This window comes from Pelophylax lessonae (genome assembly GCF_965119305.1).
Source record: "Pelophylax lessonae genome assembly, chromosome: 9".
Taxonomy (NCBI): domain Eukaryota; kingdom Metazoa; phylum Chordata; class Amphibia; order Anura; family Ranidae; genus Pelophylax; species Pelophylax lessonae.
In genome coordinates this window covers 256,748,656-256,776,492 of record NC_138776.1, presented here as the reverse complement: position 1 = coordinate 256,776,492, position 27,837 = coordinate 256,748,656, and the positions used below count along the sequence as shown (strand labels likewise).

Sequence of the window (27,837 nt, the reverse complement as noted above, 5' to 3'; positions counted from 1 at the left end):
GGCCCCGTACAGCCTACCTGATGGGGCCCCTTAAGCCCCATCCCTGGCCCCTCCCTAGACCCCGCCCCTGGCCCCTCCCTAGAAGGGTCTGCTACAGGCACTCATATGGAATGCTGTGTAGCACAGTTTGAAGCACAGGAAATTATTTTTTCAGCTTCTGGGTTTAGTGTTAAGTGCCGGTTCACATATATGCGATGCGGGAACTCTGCAAATCCACTGCGGGTTCCCACATTGCATTCAAACCGCAAGCAGTTCACACTGCCATATGCGAATCGCTGGGGGTGTCAATACAAAGTTAACGACACCCCCAGATCAGATCGCATATCGCAGTGCAAACTATCAGTTCGGACATAAATCGGATCGCATAGATGTGAACCACCATGCGATCCGATTCTACTGCGGACCAAAAAGGGTCCTGTGCGAGTTGTGTTCGAATGCGATGCAAATTCAGCCATACAATCTGTATGGCTGAATTCGAATTGCACAGACATCGCATGTGATTTTCAGAGCAGTGTGCTGCGAATCACATGTGATGTTTGACATCACACTAATGTAAACCGGGACTAAATCCTGGCTTTCACAGACAGTCAGTGATTCTAGTACTAAATCCAAAGGGGGGCACACAGAAAATGCTGAGGCTAAGCTAGCTGTTTTGAAATGGAACTGGGGTGGATCTGAAATAAATTGCCACCAGTGCTATCCCTACCCCATTTTAAAGCGGTGGTGATGGGAACTCAGGCCTCATATACATAAAATGTCTGCACCTGAGGAGCTGCAGGTGCCACCGTATACTGCCTTCTGCCACCGTATACAGCCTTCTGCCACCGTATACAGCCTTCTACCACCGTATACAGCCTTCTACCACCGTATACAGCCTTCTACCACCGTATACAGTTTTCTATACAAGTTCATGTTCTCTTGATAAAAGCTGATGCCTCATATACTGTATATAGAGCTTATGGTTTATCTCACTGCTCCTCTCTGCACTCTCTTCTGTTCTCTGTTTCTCTCTTCCCTCGTTAGTTCATTCTGTTCCTCTTTCTTTTTTTTCTGGTATCTCATCCTTTCCTCTCTCTCCATATATCTTTCTGCTCTTTCTTTCTCCCTCTCTGTCCACTCCTCTCTATTCTATCTCTCTCTGCTGTATCTCTTTCTTTTCAGGCTCTCTCCCTCTCTATCCATCTTTATTCTGTATTATATAATCTTTATCTCTTTCTGCTTCTTTCTCCATTTCTCTTTTTCTTTCTCCTTCTATCTCTCTCCATCTTTATCTTATATTATATAATATTTATCTATCTGTCTGCCCCTCCATCTGTAATTCTCTCTATATCTTGTTTTCTCCATCTCTCTCTCTTTCAGTCTCTTTCCTCTTGCATCTCTCTCTCTCTCTCTCTCTTTATCTCTCTCTTTCTATATTGCTCTCTCCATCCCTCTCTTTCTCTTTCTGCCCAGCCTACCGCTCTGCTTCTTTCTCAATTTCTCTCTCTCTCTCTGTATCTTAAATGATATACTATTTGTGTCTTTCTCTCTGTCTCTACCTTTTTGTCTGCCCCCCATCTCTAATTCACTCTATATCTCGTTTTCTCCATCTCTTTCAGTCTCTTTCATCTCTTTTTCTGTCTCTCCATCTCTCTCCCCATCTATATCTCTCTTCTCCTCTGTCTCTCTCTCCCCCTATATCTCTCTCTCTTTCTCTCTGTCTGGGATTGGAGTTTTAGATAAAGTGAAAGTGATTTTTAGGTCAGTGTCACAATGCTTCCCACCTCTGGCAGAGAGAACCCTCTCTGTTCATTACGTATTGAACTCCTGCAACTTTCCCTTGTAACAGAAGTGACAGGATGCCTTCAATGACACACACTGCTATGGTTATTGATCATTTTATTTCCAACCTGAAAAAAAAAAGCTTTCTGTTCTCAGATAGCTTGATTAAAAAGCACAAATTTAAAAGCATAACTTTTTTTTTTCTATTTACTATATAGAAGTCTTTAGGCTGACTTGGGAAATAATACCAGGCAAGCACATTTAGCTACATCAATCCTGCAAACGTTTACAAAGTCAAATACATACAAAGAAACAATCTGGATTTTCTGGGCTTTCCTTGAATTTATAGCCCTGCTTGCCTGACTTTGTGTGAAACTCAGAGTTCACACACACCTGACTGTTCTGCTGTGTTAGGCACTGTCTGGCAGCCTGACGATCACGAACCTCTTCTTCTCTTCACTTAACTCTTCCCCTCCTCAGTTCCTGTAGTGCTGCTGCCGGCTTCCTGGAGAAATGTGGCTGAGCTGCTGCTTCCTCTGCCGCCTTACAGCTTCCAGCCAGGCCGAGTGGGGAGAAGAGCTGAGTGCCGTAAGCAGGGGAAGACAGATCACTCCGCCAGGGCAGGGAAGGCAATAAGCAGGCTGCAGGCAAGAATGCTATGCAGAGCGGGCACTGAACTGACATGCACCCGAAACAGAAGAAGTAGTCCCTCCCACTCCTACCAGCACATTATTGCAGAGGGGCCCAGAAAAAGGAAAAAGACTAGTTAAGTAAGTAGGAGAGGGTGCTGCTGTTAATTCAAAAAGGCTTTTTTGCACTGTGTTTTTGATTTTAGATTGCCCGGGCCCCCCTGCAGAGCGGAGGACTCCGGGCCCGGTACAACAGGGCCAGTTGTACTGGCTTATCAGCGGCCCTGATGCTTCCAGGTGTGACTTGTTGAGTCTGGGGAGTCTCTCCACTGTATTCAATGAGGGATCTTGTTGGACAGTGGAGGAAACCTAGCCAATAGCACACCAGGGTTTATGACTGTCCCAGTGGGCCGGCATTGCTGCAATGCATAATGGGATTGGGAATAAATCCTGAGGGGGCATGTGTCAGGGTGTCTTTTGGTAGGAGCAAAGTCCCAGGAGGAGGTGGACAGCTGTCTCTCCTCCTGCTGAAGTGAGGAAGGTGGTCCAGGCCTAGGGAACAGGGGTTGAGCTGTGCTGCAGAGGATCCAGTGTGCTGACCAGTGGAGCTGCTGGGCAGGAGACTTCAGGAAAAACAGTGTCGTGAGTACTTAAGGGGTCTGCCTAACAGAGGGGGCCACTCCAGAGATGTCAGGGGGATCAAGGAGCCAGCTAACCCAGAGTGTTACAGTAAAGGAGGTGCCAAGTATTTAAACCATAAAGAGTAGGGGATAAAGGGGGCGCCAGGAAGGGCCCTGAAGTTGTTCAGCAGTACAGTCTACCTTAACTTACAGCTTGCCTTAGGAAAGGATTACCTCAGGAAGCTTAAGGACTCTTTTCACAGCCAAGGGAAAAGTGGAGCAGCGGCCTAGCCGTGACTAGCCCAACACAGTGTTACTCAGCGTTACAAGGCGTTAACCAGTGTTAACTAGCATTTTTCAAGTTGTCCCTGCCATTCGTGCATAGTTCTAGTCAGTTGGAGTATCCCACTCTTCCCTTCTCCTATCCAAGTTCCTAATAAAACCTAAAAACCAAAGAAACTGGACTGATCCTTGTCCGAGGTAAAAACACTTGGAAACAGGCCAGGTTGTTCTACTTTTGCTAATAGTAACCCAGGGGATCCCAAGGGAGTAGTGCTACACACCCTACAGCAGATATAAGCAAGGATCTGCTCTTCTCGGTGACTGACTGTCTAAAAGAATTCGCTCGGACTGAACGGCAAGATGGCGGCCAAAGTCCGCAACAAAAGAGGAACGGCGGCTCCCTGGCCTCAGAGATAAACAGATAAACATCTACAGATAAACCAGCCAAACGAAAGGCTCGTACACACTTGACGAAGATCGGACGAAATATCCTCCGATTTTTCTCTCTCATGCTCAGCGGTCATAACCGTTTTTAGTTGACAGTGCATAACGTTCACGAAATTTCTCGTCCGATTTTATTATATTTTTTTTTGGGACATTTGTTCCTAGACTTCCGGGTCGTCAGCAACTTCAGATCATGCGCGGTCTTTCGTATCCGATTTTTGGCGGACGTACTGCATACGCATTAAACGAAAACTGGTTGTGCTGGGGACGGACGATAAAAATGTTGGTGTTTGTCCCTCCGTTTTAAAAATGTCGGCATTGGCTGCTGAAAGTTGTGTACACACTAGCCGAAAATCGTATGATTTTACCTCGGAGGGGAATTTTCGGCAGATTTTCTACTAGTGTGTACCCCACTTAACCCTGGAGCAGGTAAACTCGCAGCTCCTGGCTGCTATCACATCGTGCAGCACATCACTAACCGGTAAGATGGAGGAAGTGAAAGTAGATATCGGCCTTCTGAGACAGGACATGCAGACCAGAAGGGAGAGAGTCACTGAGACTGAGCATAGACTGTCCGCATTAGAAGATGACTTATCCCCACTCCCTATATGACTCCCTATATATCCCCATATGACTCATATGCTATTAATGCCAATCCATTTGCCCAGTTTAAGTTTGACTCTGCCACTCCCACACTACACAGGGAGCTTAAAGGGCAGCTGTATCCATGGATTGCCTTCGCATATGCGTTGATTGTTCCTTACATTTACCAGCAACTGTTTTTGATCTTTGTAAATAGTTCTATTGTTTGTCGGTGGAAATTGTTTATCATACAGTGGCTCATGACAGTAATCTATATTTGTCCTCCTTTGGGATCAGAAAGGGACCCTCATGCTTTGGTCCACGATCCCTGGGGAAGACACCCGGTGCTTATGTCCCACGGATGGCTATACCATGTACCTTTATGTCGTGGAATGTCCGGGGATTGGGCAACCTGCATAAACGCTCCCAGGTGTTTGCATCAATATTGAGAAATGTAAACAAAAGAATGGCGACAATGAAAAATTCTGAATGCATCTACATTGTTTTGATTTTTGATTTTTTTTTTAACCCCTTGGTGCTGGCCGCACACAAATATGCGGCCTCTCAGCACCTGGTGCTTGGTGCCGTGGGGCCACATATTTGCGTGAATTGCTGCCCAAACAGCTGTGCGTTGCGAGCTCCCAACACAGTTTCCGACACCTAACTGTTTTCGGATCACGTGACTGCTGTGCCAGCCAATCATGGCGGTCACATGCTCTTAAGCCTCGTCACCGGCGTCATAAACCTTTTCATGCTGTGTATATGACCACTTTTTAGGTAAATAGTTAGGGGTAATAAGTACCTCATACTCATTCACATGGGGGGTGGGGTACGGGATCTGGGGCCTCCTTTTGAAAGTGGTCTTCCCGATTCTGATAAGCCCCCCGCCTGCAGACCCCCACAACCACTGGCCAGAGTTGTAGGGAAGAGGCCCCCAAAGCACCCCACCATGTTAAGGGCATGTGACCTGGTATAGTTCAGGAGGAAGGGGGGGGGGCGCTTGCTCACCCCCCCACCCCTTTGCTGGCCTGCATGCTCGGATAAGGGTCCGGTATGGATCTTGTGTGGGGGGGGGGGATTTAGAAAAAAATATTTGGCATGGGTTTCCCCTTAAAATCCATACCAGACCCAAAGGTCCTGGTATGGATTGGAGATTGGAGTGGTTTAAGGGGGGGGGGGGGGGTGACCCTACGCGTTTTTTTTTTTTATGATGTTTTCTTTTGTTTATATTTCAGCTGTCAGTGGGGAAGCCTGCTGACAGCTGATGAGTCATCGATTGTTAAGGATGTGGCGATCGGCTTCTCGGTCGCTTCTTAACAACCAGCCATTCTAATCCCTCGATAATTTTTTCCATCAATCTGAACTCGAATCGTTCGAAAAATTTGGAATCAGTTAGAAAACGATTATGCGAAACCAAATTAATCAAAGTTCAACCAAATTGGTTACTATTTCATTCAAAGATTCTGATACATCTGAATAACAAAAAATGTTGTCCGAATTAATATTTGGACCGAAATGAGATGCAGTTGTCTAAGGTTAAGTGTTCGCAAGTTCCTGGCCCAGAAATCCCTTCCGAAACTTGACCTTATTCCCCTGACTTTTGGCTGTTTCCAAAATTTAAAAAAAAATGCCTTAAAATGACCCAGATTTGATGATATTCCGAACATCCAGCGCACCGCGACAAAGATACTGCGCAGCGTTCCGGTACATTGCCTCGCAAGGGAAATAATTTAATGACTTGCCCGTGGATATACTGCGGCAGGTTGGCTCGGCCGCGCGAATCTTTGTATCCATACGTCGCTCCTCATGAGCGAGCATGGGGGGGCGCGTGCTGGGGCAATTCGCAAAAGGTGAGGCTTATCTGTGGGGCTGGCGAATGCGATTGCCGCCGGGCACCCACGATCACTCCCCGGGAAGACAGAACATCGGTCTGCCGTTGTAAAAACGGCAGACCGTTGTTCTGTCAGTTATGATCACGGGGCTCCTGTGATCCTCCTATTTAGGAACACTGGTCTCTGTGTTGATCCAAAAAGCCTATCCCCCACACAGTTAGAAAACACTCCCCTAGGCTCACATTTAACCCTTTGATTGTTCCTGGTGTTAACCCCTTCCCTGCCAGTGTCATTAGTACAGTAGCAGTGCATATTTTTAGCACTGATTACTGTAGTAATGTCACTGGTCCCCCCAAAAGTGTCAAAAAATGTCAGTTAGGGGTCCGATCTGTCCGCCGCAATGTCGCAGTCCCGTTGAAAATTGCAGATCGCCGCCAATACTAAAAAAATGAATAAAAATGACATAAATCTTTCCCGTAGTTTGTAGACGCGATAACTTTTGTGCAAACCAATCAAAATACGCTTATTGGGATTTTTTTTTTTTTACCAAAACTATGTAGCAGAATACAAATTGGCCTAAAATGATGAAAAAATTAGATTTTTACATTTTTTTTGGAAATGTTTTATAGCAGAAAGTGAAAAAAATATTGATTTTTTTTTCAGAATTGTTTTTTTTTTTTCGTTTATAGCGCAATAAATAAAAACCGCACAGGTGATCAAATACCACCAAAAGAAAGCTCTATTTGTGGGAAAAAAAGGACGTAAATTTTATTTGGGTACAGCGTCGCACGACCGCACAATTGTCCAATTTTTGTCATATATTTAGGCCAAAATGTATTTAGCTAAATGAAAAAAAAATTCTCAATGAACGTTTTTTTATAATAAACGCAGTGCTAAATCGCAAAAAATGACATGGTCATTGAGGGGGTAATACCTTCCGGTCTAGAAGTGGTTAAAGGTGACAACAGCCGCTAGTGTATGGTAAATAAACATTTTTATACAGTCCATTAAATTAAACTGTCACATAGATATGGTCCATTGTATACCTATACTATAATAACTATCATTTAAAAACTGCCCACAATCTTTACAGAACCTGCCCACAATCATCATGGCGGCTGCCATTGACTATCAAGCACTTTTGCAACTCCTGCCCCAAGTCATCATGGCCGCCGCCGCCTCACCCCAACCAACCCTCGTGGCCACGCCCGCTGGACATGCGCAGAGGGGCACACCATATATGGAAGCGGCCGGGGTACCGCCCCTTAAGCGCGCAGCCACGTACGAGCACCAGGCGGAAAAGGTTCCCCCCGATGGATTCAAGCGCTGGTCTTCGGCGCAGGAGCGCGGTGGCCATTTTGTTGGAGCCCTGGATTTCGTCAAAAGGGGGAAGAAGATCGTCCGGCCCTCTCCTCCCCCCGGATAAGCGTGCAGGGGAATTCCTGGGGGCCCTAAAGCAGGAAAAAGGCCTCCAGTTACCGCTGCAGGGCTGAGCTGACTCCCATACAGGTAATAAGTTATATAATCCCCATGTCTGAGCAGCCTCAGGGTGTTTCCTGCCCACATCTCAGGGTCATCCACCGATCTTCTGCCCTAAGGCTTGCCATAGACCAACCAATGTCCAATTAGCATGATTGGCTGGGGGGGAATTCCACTTGGGGGCGCTGTAGAGTTCACTCCGACCTGGCCAACCTGTGTTGGAGTGTGGGTGGTATCCTTCCCTTTCCTATGTAGCAAAGGGAAGGATTGATCAAATTTTCCGAACCTTCTTGCTCTCGACTTTCCATGGTAGACCTGCAAAGGCCAATTTTTCCGGGACGGTCACCAGTAGAAACCAGCTAGTCCCGGAATATGATGAACCGCCCCAAAGATGTGCCACCAGCGTTTGTCTGGTTGGCACAGATTGTAGATCTGGACGATCGAGACTTGTCACAGTTCTTTCCAGGTCGGACGAATCTTGACAGCCCCCCCAAAATACAAGATTTGGCCAATGACGAGTAGTTTTTCTCATCTCTGGTGGCGAGTGAAGGTTCCATGGTAGACCTGCAAAGGCCAATTTCTCCAGGACAGTCACCAGTAGAAACCAGCCATCTCGGAATTAGGGGAATCAAAGCGAACTGCTCCAAAGATGCGCCACCAGCGTTTGTTCGGTTGGCGCAGATCGTAGATCTGGACGATCGAGACTTGTCACAGTTCTTCCCAGGTCGGACGAATCTTGACAGCCCCCCCAAAATACAAGATTTGGCCAATGACGAGTCGTTTTTCTCATCTCTGGTGGTGAGTGGATTTCTCCAGGACAGTCCCCAGTAGAAACCAGCCATCTCGGAATTTTGGGGAATCACAGCGAACTGCCCAAAAAGGTGCGCCACCAGTCTTTGTCCAGTCGTAGATCTGGCCAATCGAGACTTGTCACAGTTCTTCCCATGTCAGACGAATCTTGACAGCCCCCCCTCCCTCCCACAAAATTTGGCCAATGACGAGTCGTTTCTCTCATCTCTGGTGGCGAGTGGAGGTTCCATGGTAGACCTGCAAAGGCCAATTTCTCCAGGACAGTCACCAGTAGAAACCAGTCATCTCGGAATTTTGGGGAATCAGAGCGAACCGCCCCAAAGATGCGCCACCAGCATTTGTCCAGTCGGCCCGGTTACTAGATCTGGGAGATCAAGACTTGTAGCGGTTCTTCCCAGGTAGGACAAATATTGACAGTCCCCCCAAAATACAAAATTTGGCCAATGACGAGTCGTTTTTCTCATCTCTGCTGGCGAGTGGAGGTTCCATGGTAGACCTGCAAAGGCCAATTTCTCCAGGACAGTCACCAGTAGAAACCAGCCATCTCGGAATTTGGGGAATCAAAGCGAACTGCCCCAAAGATGCGCCACCAGCGTTTGTCCGGTTGGCGCAGATCGTAGATCTGAACGATCGAGACTTGTCACAGTTCTTTCCCGGTCGAACGAATCTTGACAGCCCCCCCAAAATACAAGATTTGGCCAATGACGAGTTGTTTTGCTCATCTCTGGTGGAGGTTCCATGGTAGACCTGCAAAGGCCAATTTCTCCAGGACGGTCACCATTAGAAACCAGTCATCTCGGAATTTTGGGGAATCACAGCGAACTGCCCAAAAAGGTGCGCCACCAGCCTTTTGTCCAGTCGTAGATCTGGCCAATTGAGACTTGTCACAGTTCTTCCCATGTCAGACGAAACTTGACAGCCCCCCCCCCCCCCAAATTTGGCCAATGACGAGTCGTTTCTCTCATCTCTGGTGGTGAGTGGAGGTTCCATGGTAGACCTGCAAAGGCCAATTTCTCCAGGACCAGTAGAAACCAGCCATCTCGGAATTTTGGGGAATCACAGCGAGCTGCCCCAAAGGTGCACCACCAGCATTTGTCCAGTGGGCACGGTTCGTAGATCTGGGTGACCAAGACTTGTCACAGTTCTTCCCAGGTCGGACGAATCTTGACAGCCCCCCCCCCCCCCCCAATATACAAGATTTGGCCAATGACGAGTCGTTTTGCTCATCTCTGGTGGTGAGTGGGGGTCGTGCTGAGATCTGGAAGTCTGTTAGGTTCTTATGAGGGTCTCGGGGAACACTAACATCCATGGGGCAAGCCATATACCACCATAAGCTGGGTGGTCTTTGTTGAGCTGGACGTTTTTAAATTCAAGCCTATCTGACATTTAGGGTGCAAGCTCTTCATTGGACCCTACAGGTCAGGAGCTTCCATACGGACTTGTCTTATGAAATATTGCCGAATAGTTATATCTCGTATTCTTTCTGTAGGCCTTTTAGCTCCTCATGAAGTAAGAGCCACCATCACCCAAGGCTCATAGAAAAACCTTGAATTAGACTTCAAAGCTCTCTGGTCAGGAGACGTAGAAAGGTCACTATCGCTGGAAACCTGAAGACCTTGTTTGTCTGGCTAAGTTTGTCTTAAATTTTGGGATGCGGACCTTCTTGTTGAGCGGATTCTGCCACAACCAGAAGGCTCCAACCATCAGAAGAATACCCATGTCATTCTTGAGTTGGGCTTCCTGTGAGGTCCCGAAATTTTGATGTGGTGTGTCCATAAATTTGTCTCTAATTGCCAATGATGTGCTGGAGACTTGTTTTCTCATGATTGGTTTTTAGGTTCAGGATACAGCGTAGATGCCACAATCCATCCAAGGTTTGTGTTCTGTGGATGCTGGATAGTTAAACCCCCTCAGTTTCTTCTGTCTCTTGAGAAATTGGTTGGTGATAGCCATGCCTGTGCCAGGGTCCTGGATCTGCAAACCCGATGTTCCCAATATGAGGAGTTACCATCCCTTCAATAAGTTCCTAGGTCTGCATGCAATCTATACCAATTATGAGAGGTTCCTACTGTCTTTGCTCTGAGTTCCTAGGTCTGCACACCTGCTGTGCCTACTAGGGGTTTCCACCATCCCTGTGCTGAGTTCCTGGTCTGTACACCTGCTGTGCCCATTATGAGGGCTTCCTAGGTCTGTACACCTGCTGTGCCTACTAGGGGTTTCCACCATCCCTGTGCTGAGTTCCTGGTCTGTACACCTGCTGTGCCCATTATGAGGGCTTCCTAGGTCTGTACACCTGCTGTGCCCATTATGAGGGCTTCCTAGGTTTGTACACCTGCTTTGTCCATTATGGGGGCTTCTTAGGTCTGTACACCAGTTGTGCCCATTATGGGGGCTTCCTAGGTTTGTACACCTGCTTTGTCCATTATGGGGGCTTCTTAGGTCTGTACACCTGCTGTGCCCATTATGGGGGCTTCCTAGGTCTGTACACCTGCTGTGCCCATTATGGGGGCTTCCTAGGTCTGTACACCTGCTGTGCCCATTATGGGGGCTTCCTAGGTCTGTACACCTGCTGTGCCCATTATGGGGGCTTCCTAGGTCTGTACACCTGCTGTGCCCATTATGGGGGCTTCCTAGGTCTGTACACCTGCTGTGCCCATTATGGGGGCTTCCTAGGTCTGTACACTTGCTGTACCCATTATCGGGGCTTCCTAGGTCTGTACACCTGCTGTGCCCATTATCGGGGCTTCCTAGGTCTGTACACCTGCTGTGCCCATTATGGGGGCTTCCTAGGTCTGTACACCTGCTGTGCCCATTATGGGGGCTTCCTAGGTCTGTACACTTGCTGTGCCCATTATGGGGGCTTCCTAGGTCTGTACACTTGCTGTGCCCATTATGGGGGCTTCCTAGGTCTGTACACTTGCTGTGCCCATTATGGGGGCTTCCTAGGTCTGTACACCAGTTGTGCCCATTATCGGGGCTTCCTAGGTCTGTACACCTGCTGTGCTCATTATGGGGGCTTCCTAGGTCTGTACACCTGCTGTGCCACTTATGAGGGCTTCCTAGGTCTGTACACCTGCTGTGCCACTTATGGGGGCTTCCTAGGTCTGTACACCTGCTGTGCCACTTATGGGGGCTTCCTAGGTCTGTACACCTGCTGTGCCCATTATGGGGGCTTCCTAGGTCTGTACACCTGCTGCGCCCATTATGGGGGTTTCCTAGGTCTGTACACCTGCTGTGCCCATTATGGGGGCTTCCTAGGTCTGTACACCTACTGTGCCTATTAAAAAGGCTCCCAATCATTCCTTCCGGCCGCCTCCTTTTTTTTTTTTTAATGGAGAGTGTAATGGGAGGAGCTCTGACACCCAAAACTCCCAAGAGGACTTGAACATAGTTGGGAATTATTCTGCATGGAAGCCCATTATACTTCCCTTTTACCTGGCTTCTGTCCTGCAGGGGGTGACGCCACCATGCTGTTTGTCAAAGTCCCAAAGCATGCTTAGTAGCCCAAACTTTGTGAGGAGACGTTCTTCTCACCACACAAATCCATCTTCTCATGAGATTTAGGATACTCTGCATTTACAAGCATCACACTTGGGGGTTGGTGATTGGAGGGGGGAGCTTTCAGGGATCAAGAATAGGAAAATAACAGGACAGAATGGAATGGGGAGTTCCAGAGGATGGGAGAGGCTCAGGAGAAGTCCTGGAGGTAAGCATGATGAGTAAGCTAGAGAGCAGGAGGTCTTGCGAAGAGGATGGTTTGGGAGACATTCTGAGAGGAGGTTGGTGATGTAGCTGGAACGCGTATTTGTAGATGGCTTTGTGTGCCAGTATTTTGAGGGGTGGTGGGCACTGAGCAGTTGGTGAGGTGGATGAGTCTGATAGCAGCATCCATTATTGACTGAAGGGTGGGGGGGGGTAGCCTGTGTAGAAGTAGGCCACCAAGAAGAAAGTTCCTCACCTGGTGTACTCCAGGGATGTCAAACTTAATTTAAGCGTGGGTCACATCAGCATTATGGTTGCCCTCAAAGGCCTGGTTGTATCTGTAAGACTAGATGTCCAGAGCACCCCCCGCCCATTTCATCGCATGTCAAGAGCCCCTTATCCTCACTTACATCACAGTGCACACCTCTCCCTCCCCCCTTTGTGCTGCTGCTGTGAAGTAGCTGGAGAAGGACTGGGAAGCAGGAAGTGCAGGGTCTGGAGGAGGGCCAGAGGAGGGCTGGAATCAGCTGCCAGAGTCTGCTGAATGCTGAGATTAGGCGGAGACAAGGGTTTGCTGTGGCTGCACAGAGGGGTGCAGGATCAGTAGGAGGGGTTCTGACGTCCTCTCTGCTTCTGACTTCTGAGATGGGGAGGAGCAGGGAAGAGCCTTTCTACGTCTGCATGGAGAAGCTCAGGATCTTGTGGAGGAGTTCTGCCCTCTCTGCTGCCCACTGCTGAGACAGGGGGAGCAGAGACAAACCTGTCTGTGGCTGCACAGAGAGGTGCAGGATCTATAGTAGGGGTTCTGTCCTCTCTGCTGCTGACTGTTGGGGGTGGGGCAGCAGAGATAAAACTCTCTGTGGCTGCATGGAGAAGTTCAGAATCTGGCATAGGAATTCTGTCCTTCTCTCTGGCGACTGCTGAGATTGGGGGGGGGGGACCAGTCTCTGCGACTGCACAGAGTGGTGCAGGATCTGTAGGAGGGGTTCTGTCCTCCTCTCCGCTGCCGACTGCTGAGACACTGAGGAGCAGAGACGGGCCTCTCTGTGGCTGCACAGACAGGTACAGGATATGTAGGAAGAGTTCTGCTGTCCTCTCTGCTACCCACTGCTGAGACAGGGGGGAGCAGAGACAAACCTGTCTGTGGCTGCACAGAGAGGCACAGGATCTGTAGTAGGGGTTCTGTCCTCTCTGCTGCTGACTGCTGAGACATGAGGGGGAGCATAGACCAGTCTCTGTGACTGCACAGAGGGGGTGCAGGATCTGTAGGAGGGTTTCTGTCGCCCTCTCTGCTGCTGAATGTTGAGATAGGGAGGAGCAGGGAAGTGCCTTTCTATGGCTGCATGGAGAAGCTCATGATCTCGTGGAGGAGTTCTGTCGTCTTCTCGGCTGCCGACTGCTGAGATGGGGCGGAGATAAGGGCGTGCCGCAGCTGCAGGAGAGGTGCGAGGGCCACATCCAATGGCCTGGTGGCCCTCGTGTTTGACACATTTGGTGTACTCCATCCTCATTAGCATGTCTTTTGGTTGTTCATGCCTGATAGAATTATGTTTATAGTATTCAGTATTGTTTATATTTCATTATGTAATGTGATGTCCACTGTTCTCCACCAGGAACCCCTCCTGTAGAAATGGAGAAGGTCAAGAGTGAGATGTCAGAGAGGATATTAAACATCACCCTGGAGATCATCTACCTGCTGACTGGAGAGGTGAGGAGGATTCTGGGAGGTCACATGACATCACTCTGATCTCTATTAATAAAACACGGAGAGGTGAGGAGGATTCTGGGAGGTCACATGACATCACTCTTATCTATATTAATAAAACACAGACCTGACTGGAGAGGTGAGGAGGATTCTGGGAGGGATCACAGACCTAGTTGGGGAGACCTGACTCCTTTACCTTTAGTCTGGCCATTGTGCTTGCTCTAGCCGCTTTCCTCTTTTGCTTTGTATGTTCTTTTGTCCCAGCGTGCACATTGGCATCCCCTTTCTGAAAGTTGTGATTTATAGAACACAGTTTGATTGTCGTCTACATATTTGATTTATAGGACTGCATAGTTGTGAAGAAGTCATCTGGTGATTGTGTGGCGTCCAGCAGCCACGCTGGGGGTTCCGCAGAAACCAGCCAAGCCCATAGCACCAGCAAGCTTCAAGGGCCCTTCCAGAAGAGGAAAAACAACTACCAAATTTTGAAGCTCGCCAACAAGATCATCGAACTGCTGACAGGAGAGGTGAGTGGTGCTGGGGATGTCACATTACCAATTTTTTGGGGAGATTTTGCATGGTTCCTTCAAAAACATTCCTTCATGATTTTGAATGGTTGGGAGTGAACTGTTCAATTTAGACATCCAGTTACGGGCAAGAGAATTTTTTTTCTTCTGCCACCTTAAGATGACTAAATGTTTCCTTTACCACTTATTTGGTTTCCATCTTCCTTGACAGTATCATAGTTTTATATTTGTGTCCAATAAGGTTTCAGGGAGTCGTTGTTTTCCTCTCTCTACAGGAGTTGGAATGTGTCGATGATGACAAAGATGAAGTCATGGAAGTCCATCAGCCGCTTTCATCACCAGGTAAGAGGAGACTTTATTGTAAAGGAGAGAGCAGTACGGAGGGTCCACCTAGATTCCCCATCATCTGATAAACACATAGAAACAATGTATTCAGTCAGTGTGTGTGTTTCCTACAGATGGATCCAGTAACAGAAACTCACCAGAGAGATGTCCCGGATCTCCTGACCCCACAGAAGATGATCAGGATTACGAGGTAAGTGAACGAGACTTTGATTGCTAATGGGATGGGCATGAATAAACCTTTTTAAATTGTGTAGCATATACACTCACCGGCCACTTTATGAGGTACACCTTGCTAGTACCGGGTTGGACCCCCTTTTGCCTTCAGAGCTGCCTTCATTCTTTGTGGCGTAGATTCAACAAGGTGTTGGAAATATTCTTGGTCCATGTTGACCTGATGGCATCACGCAGTTGCTACAGATTTGTTGGTTGCACATCCATGATGCGAATCTTCCCATTCCACTAAATCTCAAAGGTGCTCTATTGGATGGAGCTCTTGTGACTGTGGAGGCCATTGGAGGACAATGACCTCATTGTCATGTTGAAGAAACCAGTGGTGAGATGATTTGAGCTTTGTGACATGGTACATTATCCTGCTGGAAGGAGCCATCAGAGGATGGGTACAATGTAGTAACAAAGGGATGGACATGGTCAGCAACAATACTCAGGTAGGCCGTGGCGTTTATACAATGCTTAATTGGTACTAAGGGGTTCAAAGTGTGCCAAGAAAATATCTCCCGCACCATTACACAACCACCAGCAGCCTTAACCCGTTGATACAAGGCAGGATGGATCCATGCTTTCGTGTTAAGTCAAATCCTGACCCTACCATCTAAAAGTCACAGCTGAAATTGAGACTCCTCAGACCAGGCAGCGTTTTTCCAATTTTTGGTAAGGCTCTGCATGTTGTGGCCTCAGTTTTTTGTTCATAGCTGACAGGAGTGGCACCCGGTGTGGTCTTCTGCTGCTTTAGCCTATCTGCTTTTAATGTAATGTGTGTTCGGAGATGGTATTCTGCATACCTTGGTTGTAACAAGTGGTTATTTGGGTCACTGTGGCCTTTCTATCATCTCGAACCAGTCTGCCCATTCTCCTCTGACATCAACAAGGCATTTTCCTCCACACAACTGCCGCTCACTGGATATTTTCTCTGTAGACTCTAGAATATGGGTCTTCAAACTGTGGCCCTCCAGTTGTTCAAGAACTACAATTCCCATCATGCATAGTCATGTCTGTCAATGTCAGAGTTTTCCAATGCCTCATGGGATTTGTAGTTCCGCAACAGCTGGAGGGCCGTAGTTTGAGGATCCCTGGTCTAGAAGATGGTTGTGTGTGAAAATCCCAGTAGATGGGCAGTTTTTGAAATACTCAGACCAGCCAGCCTGGCACCAACAAACATGCCACTTTCAAAGTGACCTAAACCCCCTTATTTCCCATTCTGGTGGTCAGTTTGAACTTCAGCAAGTTCTCTTCTCCACATCTAGATGGCTAAATGCATTGAGTTACTGCAATGTGATTGGCTGATTTAGCAATTTGTGTTTAACAAGCGATTGAGCGGGTGTAACTAATAAAGTGGGCGGTGAGTGTATGTAAACGGTGAGTTTGAGAAGGACAAGATTTGGAATTCTTTTTGTTCTCTCCTGTTCATCTGGAATGGTCCTCATTGCAAAAGTCTGACATCCAATGGTGATCCGTGCTCCGAAATAGTGGGCACTGTTGAATGATATGAAAGGAGTCTTCTTAAAGTAGCCGTTATATGGAAGAAAACCTCTCTGTGAGCTGACCATAAAGGATTGGAGTGGTCCGTGATCATTCAGATGGTTTTTGCTTGTCCAAAGAGGAGCTGCGAGAATGCTTTTGCGCTCATGGCTGCTCTAGGTTTTATTTATTTTTTCTTTCCTGTGATGCAGCCCAAGCTATAAACACATGGGGAAAAGCTATGGGCAAGTCCAGCATTGCCTGATAGGCGGAGGGCTTTGCACATGATGAAAATGGAGAAAATGTTTTACCAGCCTGGCGTCCTAAATACGCAACATACACTTGATTTTGGTTCATGGAACAATTCGTAAATGGATCGGTCTACCTTTTCTGTGTATGGTACTTCTACGACTTGGACAGTTGTCTCACGTGTTCCAAATGTTTGATAAAATAAGATGGCGTTCAACCAAGTAATGAAAATAGACCGAAAGCCTGACTCCGGGCACCAAAAAAGTTTTCACATGTGGTGGTGCTGTGCCGATACTGCACGGGTAAACTGCTCATTTTGTCCAGGGGCAGGTGAAAGCTGTATACTCCTCAACTGATCCTCCACTTCACCGGCAAATGGCTCTTCCCTATGATCCAGCATTGGACTGCTTCTGATGTCCTCAGATCCAGAGCAGTTCCATGGGTGTGATGACGTCAGGAATGGTCCACCATGCTAGATCGTGAGGGGGGGGGGGTTGGAAGGAGTTGCAGGGGGGGGGGGTATTGTGTGGGGAGGGTTGGAGGATCAAGTAAGTAGATCTGTGTTCTCCCATCCCTTAGACAAAAATGAGCAGTTAACTTGTGCAGTGCTGGCACAGCCCTCACTGCATGGGAAAAAGTTTTATTTTGCCTGGAGTTGGGCTTAAAGGTATATGTGATTACTGTCCTTCTGTTCTGACCATTTTCAATACCTTGTACAATAACAAAGCATTAATGGGGCAAGAAAAGCTGCTTGTATGTGACCACCTCCCTTTTTTTTTTTTTTTTTATCAGCTGACCACCTTTTAGTAGATCGTTCGTTTGTATGGACAGACCCCTTTAAGAATTTTCAGTTCCATATCTTACCTTGAATAGAGTTCGATGGTTGACCACCTTAACTTCCTCCTTCCTGCTGGGGCCTTAAACTGGTTCTTGGGGTGGGTGGGGGTTTGGATGGACTTTCAAATTACGTGACCACTGTGATTGGCTTCAACAAAATGGCGGCTGTCTGCACACAAACACCGACTACTCCCTGTTACATAAATATGATTGAGATGGTCCTGTTCTCCACCTGCAGAGAACGCCTCAGTCACGTCCTCATGTTTAAGCCCCAAAAAGGGGGAGTTTTCTACAAGTGGAGAACAGGAGCCGAAGCAAACTTTTACCCATCTTATTCATATTTATGCAACAGGGAGTCGGTGTGCAGAAGGCCCCCATTTTTGTTGAAGTCTACTAGAGCCTGACAAGCCGATCCTGTCTGTCTTGCACCAGTTGCTGATCTGACTGATATGGGTTTGGGGGGGGGGGGGAGGGGGCAGGCATGTTAAGCCATATCCATTTTACGCGTTTTGGGCTACACTGATTGGCGGTCACAGTGGTTACATGATCGGGAGCCCGTCCTGCCACGTCCTGATCTTAACTAAAGACTGGGAACTGTCTGTAACCTCCACTGCTATAGACGCATAAGTACGCTGTGTGGGTGTTAAGGCCCGCCCTCTTGCCGCTTTACGATTGTGTTATGTGGTAGGCAACAGGTTAAGGAACCAAGAAAACAATTGCATTAGGTTGGGAATGTCAATTATGGACATTGGATTGAAAACGAATTATGGTCCAATAAGTCCAATGTCCTCGGCCTAGGTAGGAACACGCATGTAGGTGCTTGGCTGTAAGACTGGTTTTGTCTGAGCATGGCTCCTCAAACATGAATGCGGCTCAATGTTGTGTCTATTTAGTCTCCGAATCTCAGTCCACCTGAATATCTGTGCAGTGAGATGGAACTAGATCTTCAGAACAATGTCCTACAGGCCTCCTGAACATAGGTAAGGGAGAATTTAATTTGGTGGGGAGCACTCTGCACATTTGGACTCCATGTGCCAATATCTAAAAGCTGCAGTGATGGGAAAAACTAGAATAAGAAATGAAAATAACTTTGCCTCAAAGAAATCCTTGTCTTTTTTTTTTTTATTATTTTTTTTTACCTCAAATTCTTTCTCTTCTTTCCTATTCCGAAAGACCCCAAACTGTAAAAGTTTTTTTGGATAAATAGTTTATGGAAAGTCCTGGGACAAGGTGGGAAGGTAAAATATTTCGGTATAATAATACTACCCTTTATAAACCTTGTGTGGTGTCCCATTTAGGAGCGAAGCAGGGCTTGTTTTCCTAACAGGCAAATGAAGGTTTCCACCAACCTCCATGAATAAAGCCAGATAAAAAACATTTTTTGGTATATCCATTCCAAGAGTTTCGAAACATTCAGAACTTAATTTCTACAGAGAGACTGAATTGTGTGGATGTTCCATCAAGGATTTTCAGCTGACTGGTCAGTAGGATGAACGTTCTTTTTGAGATGAAGTAGACCTTGTTTAAAGAAGAGCAAAGCACTGATGGATACAGTGGCATGAAGCTTGGTAAAGCCCAACAATAAAACCCAGTCTAGATGACTCTTTTTTTTCCACCAGATGCTATGAATCTTCGTCAGGAATGATGCTTGAACTTCCTTATACTTAAAGGTTTGATACTCCAAGACTTGATACTTCAAATTTTTATACCTGGAGGCTCCTTGATACCCAAAGCTCTTCAGATAGTCATCTCTCCTTGAGGCTACATTATACTTGGTTGCACTTTCCTTTCAGTTATTGATTCCACCAACCAAGTTCGAAACCGCTAAAAGGTCTCTACTTCAGGCTACATTATACTCGGTTGCATTTTCGGGTCACAGTTATTGATTCCACCAACCAAGCACCAACCAAGTTCGAAACCGCTAAAAGGTCTCTACTTCAGGCTACATTATACTCTGTTGCATTTTCGGGTCACAGTTAATGATTCCACCAACCAAGCACCAACCAAGTTCGAAACCGCTAAAAGTGCTTGTGTATATATCCTATAGCAGCCATTCTCAACCTTTTCAACACAGAGGAACCCTTGAAATAACTTTCTGAGCTTCGGGAATCCCTGCTAAAACTGACTATATCTATAACTCCTGATACAATAGTATGATGGTCAGTGAGAAGAACGCTCTTTACACTTGTGGTCATTGGGAACAATTACCCCCCTTACAGATGGCTAAAAAGATGAATAGTGTCAGTGGGAAATTGCCTATTGCTCAAGGAACCCCCAGCAACCTCTGGAGGAACCCTAAGGTTCCATGAAACCTCAGTTAAGAAACCCTGCTTTAGCCTGTAGAGTTGGAGTTCTAAGAGTAATAGTTATTTGAACCTTTTCGAGCCAAATGGGAAAGTCAACCCAAAATTGAGATTTCTGAGAGGCAGAAATTGCTAATTGCGAGAAACCTCAAGCAACCTCTGGAGGAAACCTAGGGTTCCATGGAACCTCAGTTGAGAAACCCTGCTTTAGACTGTAGAGTTGGAGTTCTAAGAGTAATAATTCTTTGAACCTTTTCAAGCCAAATGGGAAAAATCAAACCAAAATTGAGATTTCTGAGAGGCAGAAATTGCTAATTACAAGAAACCCAAGCAACCTCTTGAGGAAACTTAGGGTTCCATGGAACCCTGGTTTAGAAACCCTGTCATTGCTCTTGAGTGTTAGGGAGGGAATTTTCACATACATATTGATAGGCATGTCCAAAAAATAATATATCCAGGACTCGCTTTTTTATTTTATCATATGAACTGTTGGTAAGATTAGGTGCAACTCTGACATGATCCAACCGCATGTTGTTTTATGCGCTGTCTAGGTCAATGACCTGGTCAAAATTAAAGTCGAGAATGTAGATGAAGAGGAAATGTATTCGATGGGCAGTCAACCATGTTTGAAGGAAGAGACCCTTACAGATATTAGAACAGGTCAGTAATAAACCCTAAATTTTTTTTTTTTTTTTTTTTTTTTTTACCTTGATACTGCTCATAAAATATGACCAGTTCTTCCCCTGATTATTTTTTTTTTTTTTTTTTTTTGCGATCTTCATGCCAATAATAGGCTGAGTAATGCCTTGTACATAAATATTTACATTTATTTAATGGATTCCCTCTAGATGTTCAAATGAGGCAGAACATGAAGGGGTGTCAAAAGCCAGATGGGGACTTAAAACCGAGAATCAAACAAGAATCTACAAGTGGAATTCCTGATCCTCCGGCTGTCCATCCTGGAGGTCAGAGTTCTGACAGATCAACAGATTCTAATCCTAAACAAACTATAGAAACATTTAAGCCCACCTGCGACGGGGATACCTCTACAAAAGCGCCCAGGAGATGCAAAAAGGAGTTTTACTGTGAGTTCTGCAGGAAATGTTTTACCCAAAATATCAGTCGCATTATACATCAGCGGACTCACACAGGCGAGAAGCCTTTCACGTGCGCTGAATGCGGGATGAAGTTCTCACGCAAGTCTATCCTCGTCAGCCACGAGAAGACTCACAAGGGTGAAAAGCCGTTTCCGTGTTCGGAGTGCGGGAAGTGCTTTGCCAAAAAATCGGACGTGATGAGACACCAACGGATCCACACCGGGGAGAAACCCTATTTGTGCCCTTTGTGTGGAAAGAGCTTCAGCCAGAAGTCCCACCTGGTGGAGCACCAAATCATCCACACCGGTGAGAAGCCGTATTCCTGTGACATGTGTGAGAAAAGCTTCACACAAAAGTCTCACCTGGCTGACCATAAAAGAGTCCACATGGGCATCAAGCCCTTTTCCTGTTTCGAATGTGGGAAGGCCTTCACCCTGAAAACCGTTCTGGTGGAGCACCAGAGGATCCACACGGGGGAAAAACCATTTAAGTGTGCAGAGTGTGGGAAGGACTTCACGCAAAGGTCCATCCTCAGTAAACACATGAAGGTTCACTATAGTGAGAAATCCTTCCAATATACCAACCCCCAGCGGGATAACTATCTTCCTCTGCTCCCTCTCCAGCAACCTGTGGTGAGGAGAACTCCCATTGATGGCAATCCTGGGACATCGGCTGGAGGAAAGACTAAATCACTTCTGCCTTCTGTAAAGTAACTGTGCTTGTTGGCTGTGGAACCAAGGAAAGGCCAACACCCGAGTCTTCTCTAGAATTGTTATGTACATGGAATTCCCTTGAACTGTCAACTTGACAAGCCAGTATCTAGAAATAGGTCGATCGTCTCAATGCTCATGCTAGAAGAAAAAAGACCCAGCACATGATCCACCATCTCCACTTCCACCGGCTTTGCTATTAAAGAGGCGTTGTTCAGCCAATGCCAATATAAAATGGACAAAACCTTGACTTCCCTAAAGCGACATTGACATAGCTCACACCGAAAAAGAATATTCCATGGCTATGTTTTGGAGTTGTATGATTGTTGTTGATACTATGAAGGACTAAGCAGGAAAGGCTCTACGTAAGACTATGGACTATGGAAAAAATAGACTTCCACATGACCTTTTATCAAGTGTAGCTTTAGCCCTGGTTTACACTGCAGCGACTTGGTGCAATGTGCGACCCAAAGTTGCATGACAAATCAAAACACATTAATTTCAATAGATGCCGTCTAATTGTTCTTGTACTACTTTTATGCGTTTTCCATGCAACATGAGTGCCATATGGCTGCAATGGTAAAATCACAAAAGTCACAAGGAAGTAGCTTTTGTCTTATCTTTGTGACTTTTTCTGCAGCTTCTGAGGGCTTTGTAAGTTCAATATTGTCACACTCCTCTGTATTATGATTGACCAAATTCGCAAAACATCAAAGTCCCAATGAAATTGCAAAGCGAAGTCGCGCACTGTAAGTCGCATTATCGTAGCAGTGTTAACCAAGCTTTAATAGCCTGCTTAATTTGAACTTGTATGTTAACCCTAAGAGGAATAATTTTCATAGCCCCTCTGTCATGTCTACACCGTGTCTTGTGTTTTCTCAGTTAAAAAATACCTGGTAATCCTGCCCTTCAGAAAACAACCCCTTCTTGGCTAGTACTGACTGCCTAATGTCATGGAAGCAGATCTTTCCCAGCATGGTCAGTTTCCATCTCTTCTCCTGACTTGGGAGCTACAGGACTTGGTATGCCTGTCGCCTTTAAGTCCGATTACTGCTCCTGTCCAACCTTCCACAGTTGACAATGGCAGGTGGCACATTGTCTTCAAAGCAGGGTTTCTGTGGAGCTCATTGCATATAGGATGTCGGCCAAAGCTGCGGAGCCCTTCTGCAGGCTTTGTCTCCAGCCCTCCAAGGTGTGGGGGACGAGTGGTTTGTAAAAGGTCACACTCCGGTGATTTCAACATCCAAATGCTCCTCTTAGGGACCCACCCGACTAACGTGTTTCACCCATCAGGGCCTAAAGTGGACCTCCGCTCAGAAGTACAAGTACTGCAATTTCTTCATTTTTTTTCGACCCGGTACCTATACCCATTTTCTCAATCCTTGCCTAGACAAGAATGACGTTGCTCATCCCATCCCCCCCCCCCCCTACTGCCCACCCACAACTCTCTGGGACAAATCACATTATCCAGGAGGGTACAGGACCAGTCTCGCCACATCAACTGTGACTCAGGAAGTCGCAGGAAGCTCCCAAATCCAAAATGGCACCGGGGACCCACAGCGGTGGGGGGGGAAAAAGGCTGTGGAAAGACAGCATTGGACATCCTGGACTGGTAAGTACTGGATTTGTTAAGTCAGCTGCTACAGAATTTGTAGCAGCTTTAAAAAAAAAAATGGGTGACTTTCCTCTTTAATCGTAATTAAGCCCAGATGGGTGAAACGCGTAGGTGAGGCGGGTCTCCCAGCTGAGGGAATTGGACATACATTGTCCAATAAAGTTTTGAAAGATGTGTAAAGGAAGGTCGAACTCTTGACAACATCGCAGCATGTGCACAAACTGGGAAACTTGCTTCATCCGCCAGCGCCAGGCAAGCCCACAGTGAGGGGGCAAAGGTAGAGGCTTTGGAGCAAGTGGGATTTTAGAGTGGTTTCAAGAGGGGAATAAGTGGTCACATGACCAAAGCAGAATTACACCCCCCCCCCTTCCAACCGCATACCCGCTATTACCCCTGCCACCAGTCTTGTAACTTTCCCTCTATGACATGATGGCATTCCAGCTTGTTGTAGGGGGGCGGACCCAGGCATTTCGGACTCCTGGTTTGACCCGTCTATTCACCTTGTGTTGTGTAATTGACAGGCCAAGAGACTCGTGGTCTGTCCTGCTCACCCATGCCTGTGTTTGGCAGATTATGAAATGGATTTGATGTGCTGCAACAGCAGAAGTCCTTTTCCCAACACCAGGAAACCGCTCATTACAGGGGGGTGGCTTACATATTTTTTTCAATTTGTCAGCGGTTTAATGAAGCCTGGTGAGAGGGATATGAAAATAAGTTATCAGGATCCAAGAGTTCAGCTATAAATGTTTGATTTTTTTTTTTTTTTTAATTTTCTTTTGGAAAGCTGGTCAGCAGGAGGCCACAACATTGCAAGATTCAAATTACGAAGCTAAAACTGTTGGGGGACATTGAAGAGAGAATTGTTCTGGTTCGGTTCTTTTGGTTTAAATTCTGGAACACCGGAACACACCTGCCTTTTTGTTGGTTGCAGAAATTTTCTCGTAAACATTCTCTTTGGGTTCCAATACTTGCTGAATTTATTGCTGGTCCCATCTGGGGTCCAGGCTTCGCACGTCATGGTGAACATACCCTCAGAGAAGACTTCAGGGTGTGGGATGGACCATGGGCCTGTATAGTACCTTGTGGCTAACTACACTTGGTGCACCATGTTCCAAGGAGAGCATCAAACACATCCGGTGCCCAAAGCAAACATCAACAGGCCAGCCCTGTAGCTGTGGTGTCCAGTTCCCAAGATGTGCACCATGTTCGAAGGAGAGCATCAAACACATCAGTGCCCAAAGCAAACAACAACAACATGCCAACCCTGTAGCTGTGGTGTTCAGTTCCCAAGGTGTGCACCATGTTCGAAGGAGAGCATCAAACACATCCAGTGCCCAAAGCAAACATCAACAGGCCAGCCCTGTAGCTGTGGTGTCCAGTTCCCAAGATGTGCACCATGTTCGAAGGAGAGCATCAAACACATCCAGTGCCCAAAGCAAACTTCAACAGGCCAGCCCTGTAGCTGTGGTGTCCAGTTCCCAAGATGTGCACCATGTTCGAAGGAGAGCATCAAACACATCCAGTGCCCAAAGCAAACATCAACAGGCCAGCCCTGTAGCTGTGGTGTCCAGTTCCCAAGATGTGCACCATGTTCGGAAGGAGAGCATCAAACACATCCAGTGCCCAAAGCAAACATCAACAGGCCAGCCCTGTAGCTGTGGTGTCCAGTTCCCAAGGTGTGCACCATGTTCCAAGGAGAGCATCAAACACATCCAGTGCCCAAAGCAAACATCAACAGGCCAGCCCTGTAGCTGTGGTGTCCAGTTCCCAAGATGTGCACCATGTTCAGAAGGAGAGCATCAAACACATCCAGTGCCCAAAGCAAACAACAACAACATGCCAACCCTGTAGCTGTGGTGTTCAGTTCCCAAGGTGTGCACCATGTTCCAAGGAAAGCCTCAAACACATCCAGTGCCCAAAGCAAACATCAACAGGCCAGCCCCGTAGCTGTGGTGTCCAGTTCTCAAGGTGTGCCCACAGTTTACATAGCTAATGGTACCTCCCATCCCATCTACCCAAAATATTTCTTGTGACACGTACGATGGGGGCCAGATTGTAGAAAAATCTCCCATAGTGCCAAAATAAAGTGCCGGAGTTCATAACGCAGAGGCCAGACAATTCTAGACTTCCGTAGTGTCCAACTGCCAAGGAATGCGGACGGACACCTGATCTTCTCCTTCTGTAAAGTTTATTGTTCCTGGTAATGGCGATGTCCAGGTCCCTTCAGGCCTTTCCCAGTTGGCTCAAGAAATGCCAGAGGATCATAAAATGTAACTCGGATTAAAACATTTTAGGTTTCTCATACAATTTGGGAGGATTAGGAGGCTGATGGAAAATCCAGGCGTAATTTAGGACCTTAGCTGGGAACAGTGGATGCTCTCAGATATGATTGATGCGGGGGGGGGGGGGCTTCTTCTTGCATCTTCCTTTCTTTCCTTTAAATTTTTGGTTGACCATTTTAAATAATCTGTCCTAGTATATTCTGCTATTGCAGTCAACTCTTTTGTTGATGCTGTTAAGTTGGTAGCAGCGCGACAAACTCCTGTCTGCTATAGTAACTTGGGTTTTGTTTTACCTTTTTTAGTGTTGGGCAGTTTGTACGGCTACCCCATCGTTTCTACCATGCACTCTAAAGTGACCCTCCCTTCTCCCCCCCACCCCCCCATGTGTCCCAGGTTTACCTGTCCTTTCTAGGTGTCCAGTCCAGTCCATGGCAGGTGTCAGGATGGAGCGCTGATCTCCTCTGCGTAGTATGAACCTGGAAGAGCTCAGCTCTGAGCACTTACCGGTTCAGAGACACCAAACCCTGACCGTTATGGCCAGGAAAGAAGAAAATTGAGCACAAACTATGCTTGATCAGCTTCATAAAGAGCTGAGGTGAAGTTTTATAAATGTAAATGCGTATAAAGGTAGAATTTTGGGTTCTGTGCTTTTTTTTGCCATTATTACATGAGTAATTTTAAGGTGTGACATGTTTGGTATCTACTTACTCGATGCAACCTCAACTTTTATATTTTACCAAAAAAATAGGTAATATGTTGTATTTGTGTGCACTCAAATCCAGAATCAAACAATAGTGTGATAAAAAATTTGGAACTACCACCATTTTATTCTCCAGGTTCTCTGCTTTTTAGGAAATATCAGTTTTTGGGGGTTTTCACTAATCCTCAGGCCTAAAATGTTCAAAAAAATGTAAATGGGTTATTATACTGAAGCATTTCTCTTTCGGTGGAGCTCTGATTCTCAGTCAGCTTTACCTATTAAATGGAGAGTCGGAGTTCAGAGATTATGCCTCTGGTTGTAGTCTGTTGGCTGCAAGCCCTGTGCCTGTTGTGTGGGACGAGTTGGAGCACCATAGAGTCGGTCATTATTAGTCCTTGTTGGTGGATCTGACCATCTGAGGACACTGCAGAAGGAATTTTAGGAAGACTGGAGCAGCCGCGCATGGCAACCAATCAGCTTCTATCTTCAGCTTGTTCAGTTGAGTTTTAAAAATGAAAGCTAGAAGGTGATTGGTTCTGCTCTGTGTCGGGGTATAGATGGTATTTTATGGTTCAGAGCCATCCCATCCAATGTTGCAGGAACTATTCCCAGCAGTAGACTTTGTGTATGAGGGCGATCCAGCACCATGGTAATGTAGAGGGTTGGCCCACCCAGAAGTGGTTGGTGGACACTAAAGAGTTGCTATTATGAGGGGTTCCAACCATCCCTGTGCTGATTTCCTGGGTCTGTACACCTACTGTTCCCATTATGAGGGGTTCCCACCATCCCTGTGCTGAGATCCTGGGTCTGTACACCTCCTGTGCCCATTATGAGGGGTTCCCACCATCCCTGTGCTGAGTTCCCAGGTCTGTACCCCTGCTGTGCCCATTATTTGGGGTTTCCACCATCCCTGTGCTGAGTTGCCGGGTCTGTACACCCGCTGTGCCCATTACGAGGAGTTCCCACCATCCCTGTGCTGAGTTCCCAGGTCTGTACCCCTGCTGTGCCCATTATTTGGGGTTTCCACCATCCCTGTGCTGAGTTGCCGGGTCTGTACACCCGCTGTGCCCATTATGAGGAGTTCCCACCATCCCTGTGCTGAGTTCCCAGGTCTGTACCCCTGCTGTGCCCATTATGAGGGGTTCCCTGTGCTGAGTTCCCGGGTCTGTACACCTGCTGTGCCCATTATGAGGGGTTCCCACCATCCCTGTGCTGAGTTCCCGGGTCTGTACCCGTACTGTGCCCATTATGAGGGGTTCCTACCATCCCTGTGCTGAGTTCCCAGGTCTGTACACCTGCTGTGCCCATTATGAGGAGTTTCCACCATCCCTGTGCTGAGTTCCCAGGTCTGTACCCCTGCTGTGCCCATTATGAGGGGTTCCCTGTGCGGAGTTCCTGGGTCTGTACACCCGCTGTGCCCATTGTGAGGGGTTCCCTCCATCCCTGTGCTGAGTTCCTGGGTCTGTACACCTGCTGTGCCCATTATGAGGGGTTCCCACCATCCCTGTGCTGAGTTCCCGGATCTGTACACCTGCTGTGCACATCGAGGGGTTCCCACCATCCTTGTGCTTAGTTCCTGGGACTGTACACCTGCCGTAACCATTATGAGGGGTTCCCACCATCCTTGTGCT

General features: G+C 47.0%; 1 protein-coding gene across 1 annotated transcript in view; it reads left to right on the top strand.

Moving 5' to 3' along the window:
* The window catches only part of LOC309564399 (uncharacterized protein), a 252,084-nt gene that overhangs the window by 211,768 nt on the left and 12,479 nt on the right, over positions 1–27,837 (top strand). The window contains exons 12-18 of the mRNA XM_082269027.1: positions 13,755–13,849; positions 14,191–14,373; positions 14,649–14,715; positions 14,832–14,908; positions 20,354–20,462; positions 20,651–21,608; positions 24,418–24,900. Of these exons, the coding sequence (XP_082125153.1) occupies positions 13,755–13,849; positions 14,191–14,373; positions 14,649–14,715; positions 14,832–14,908; positions 20,354–20,462; positions 20,651–21,608; positions 24,418–24,900 (1,972 nt within the window). The remainder of the gene's footprint in view (positions 1–13,754; positions 13,850–14,190; positions 14,374–14,648; positions 14,716–14,831; positions 14,909–20,353; positions 20,463–20,650; positions 21,609–24,417; positions 24,901–27,837) is intronic.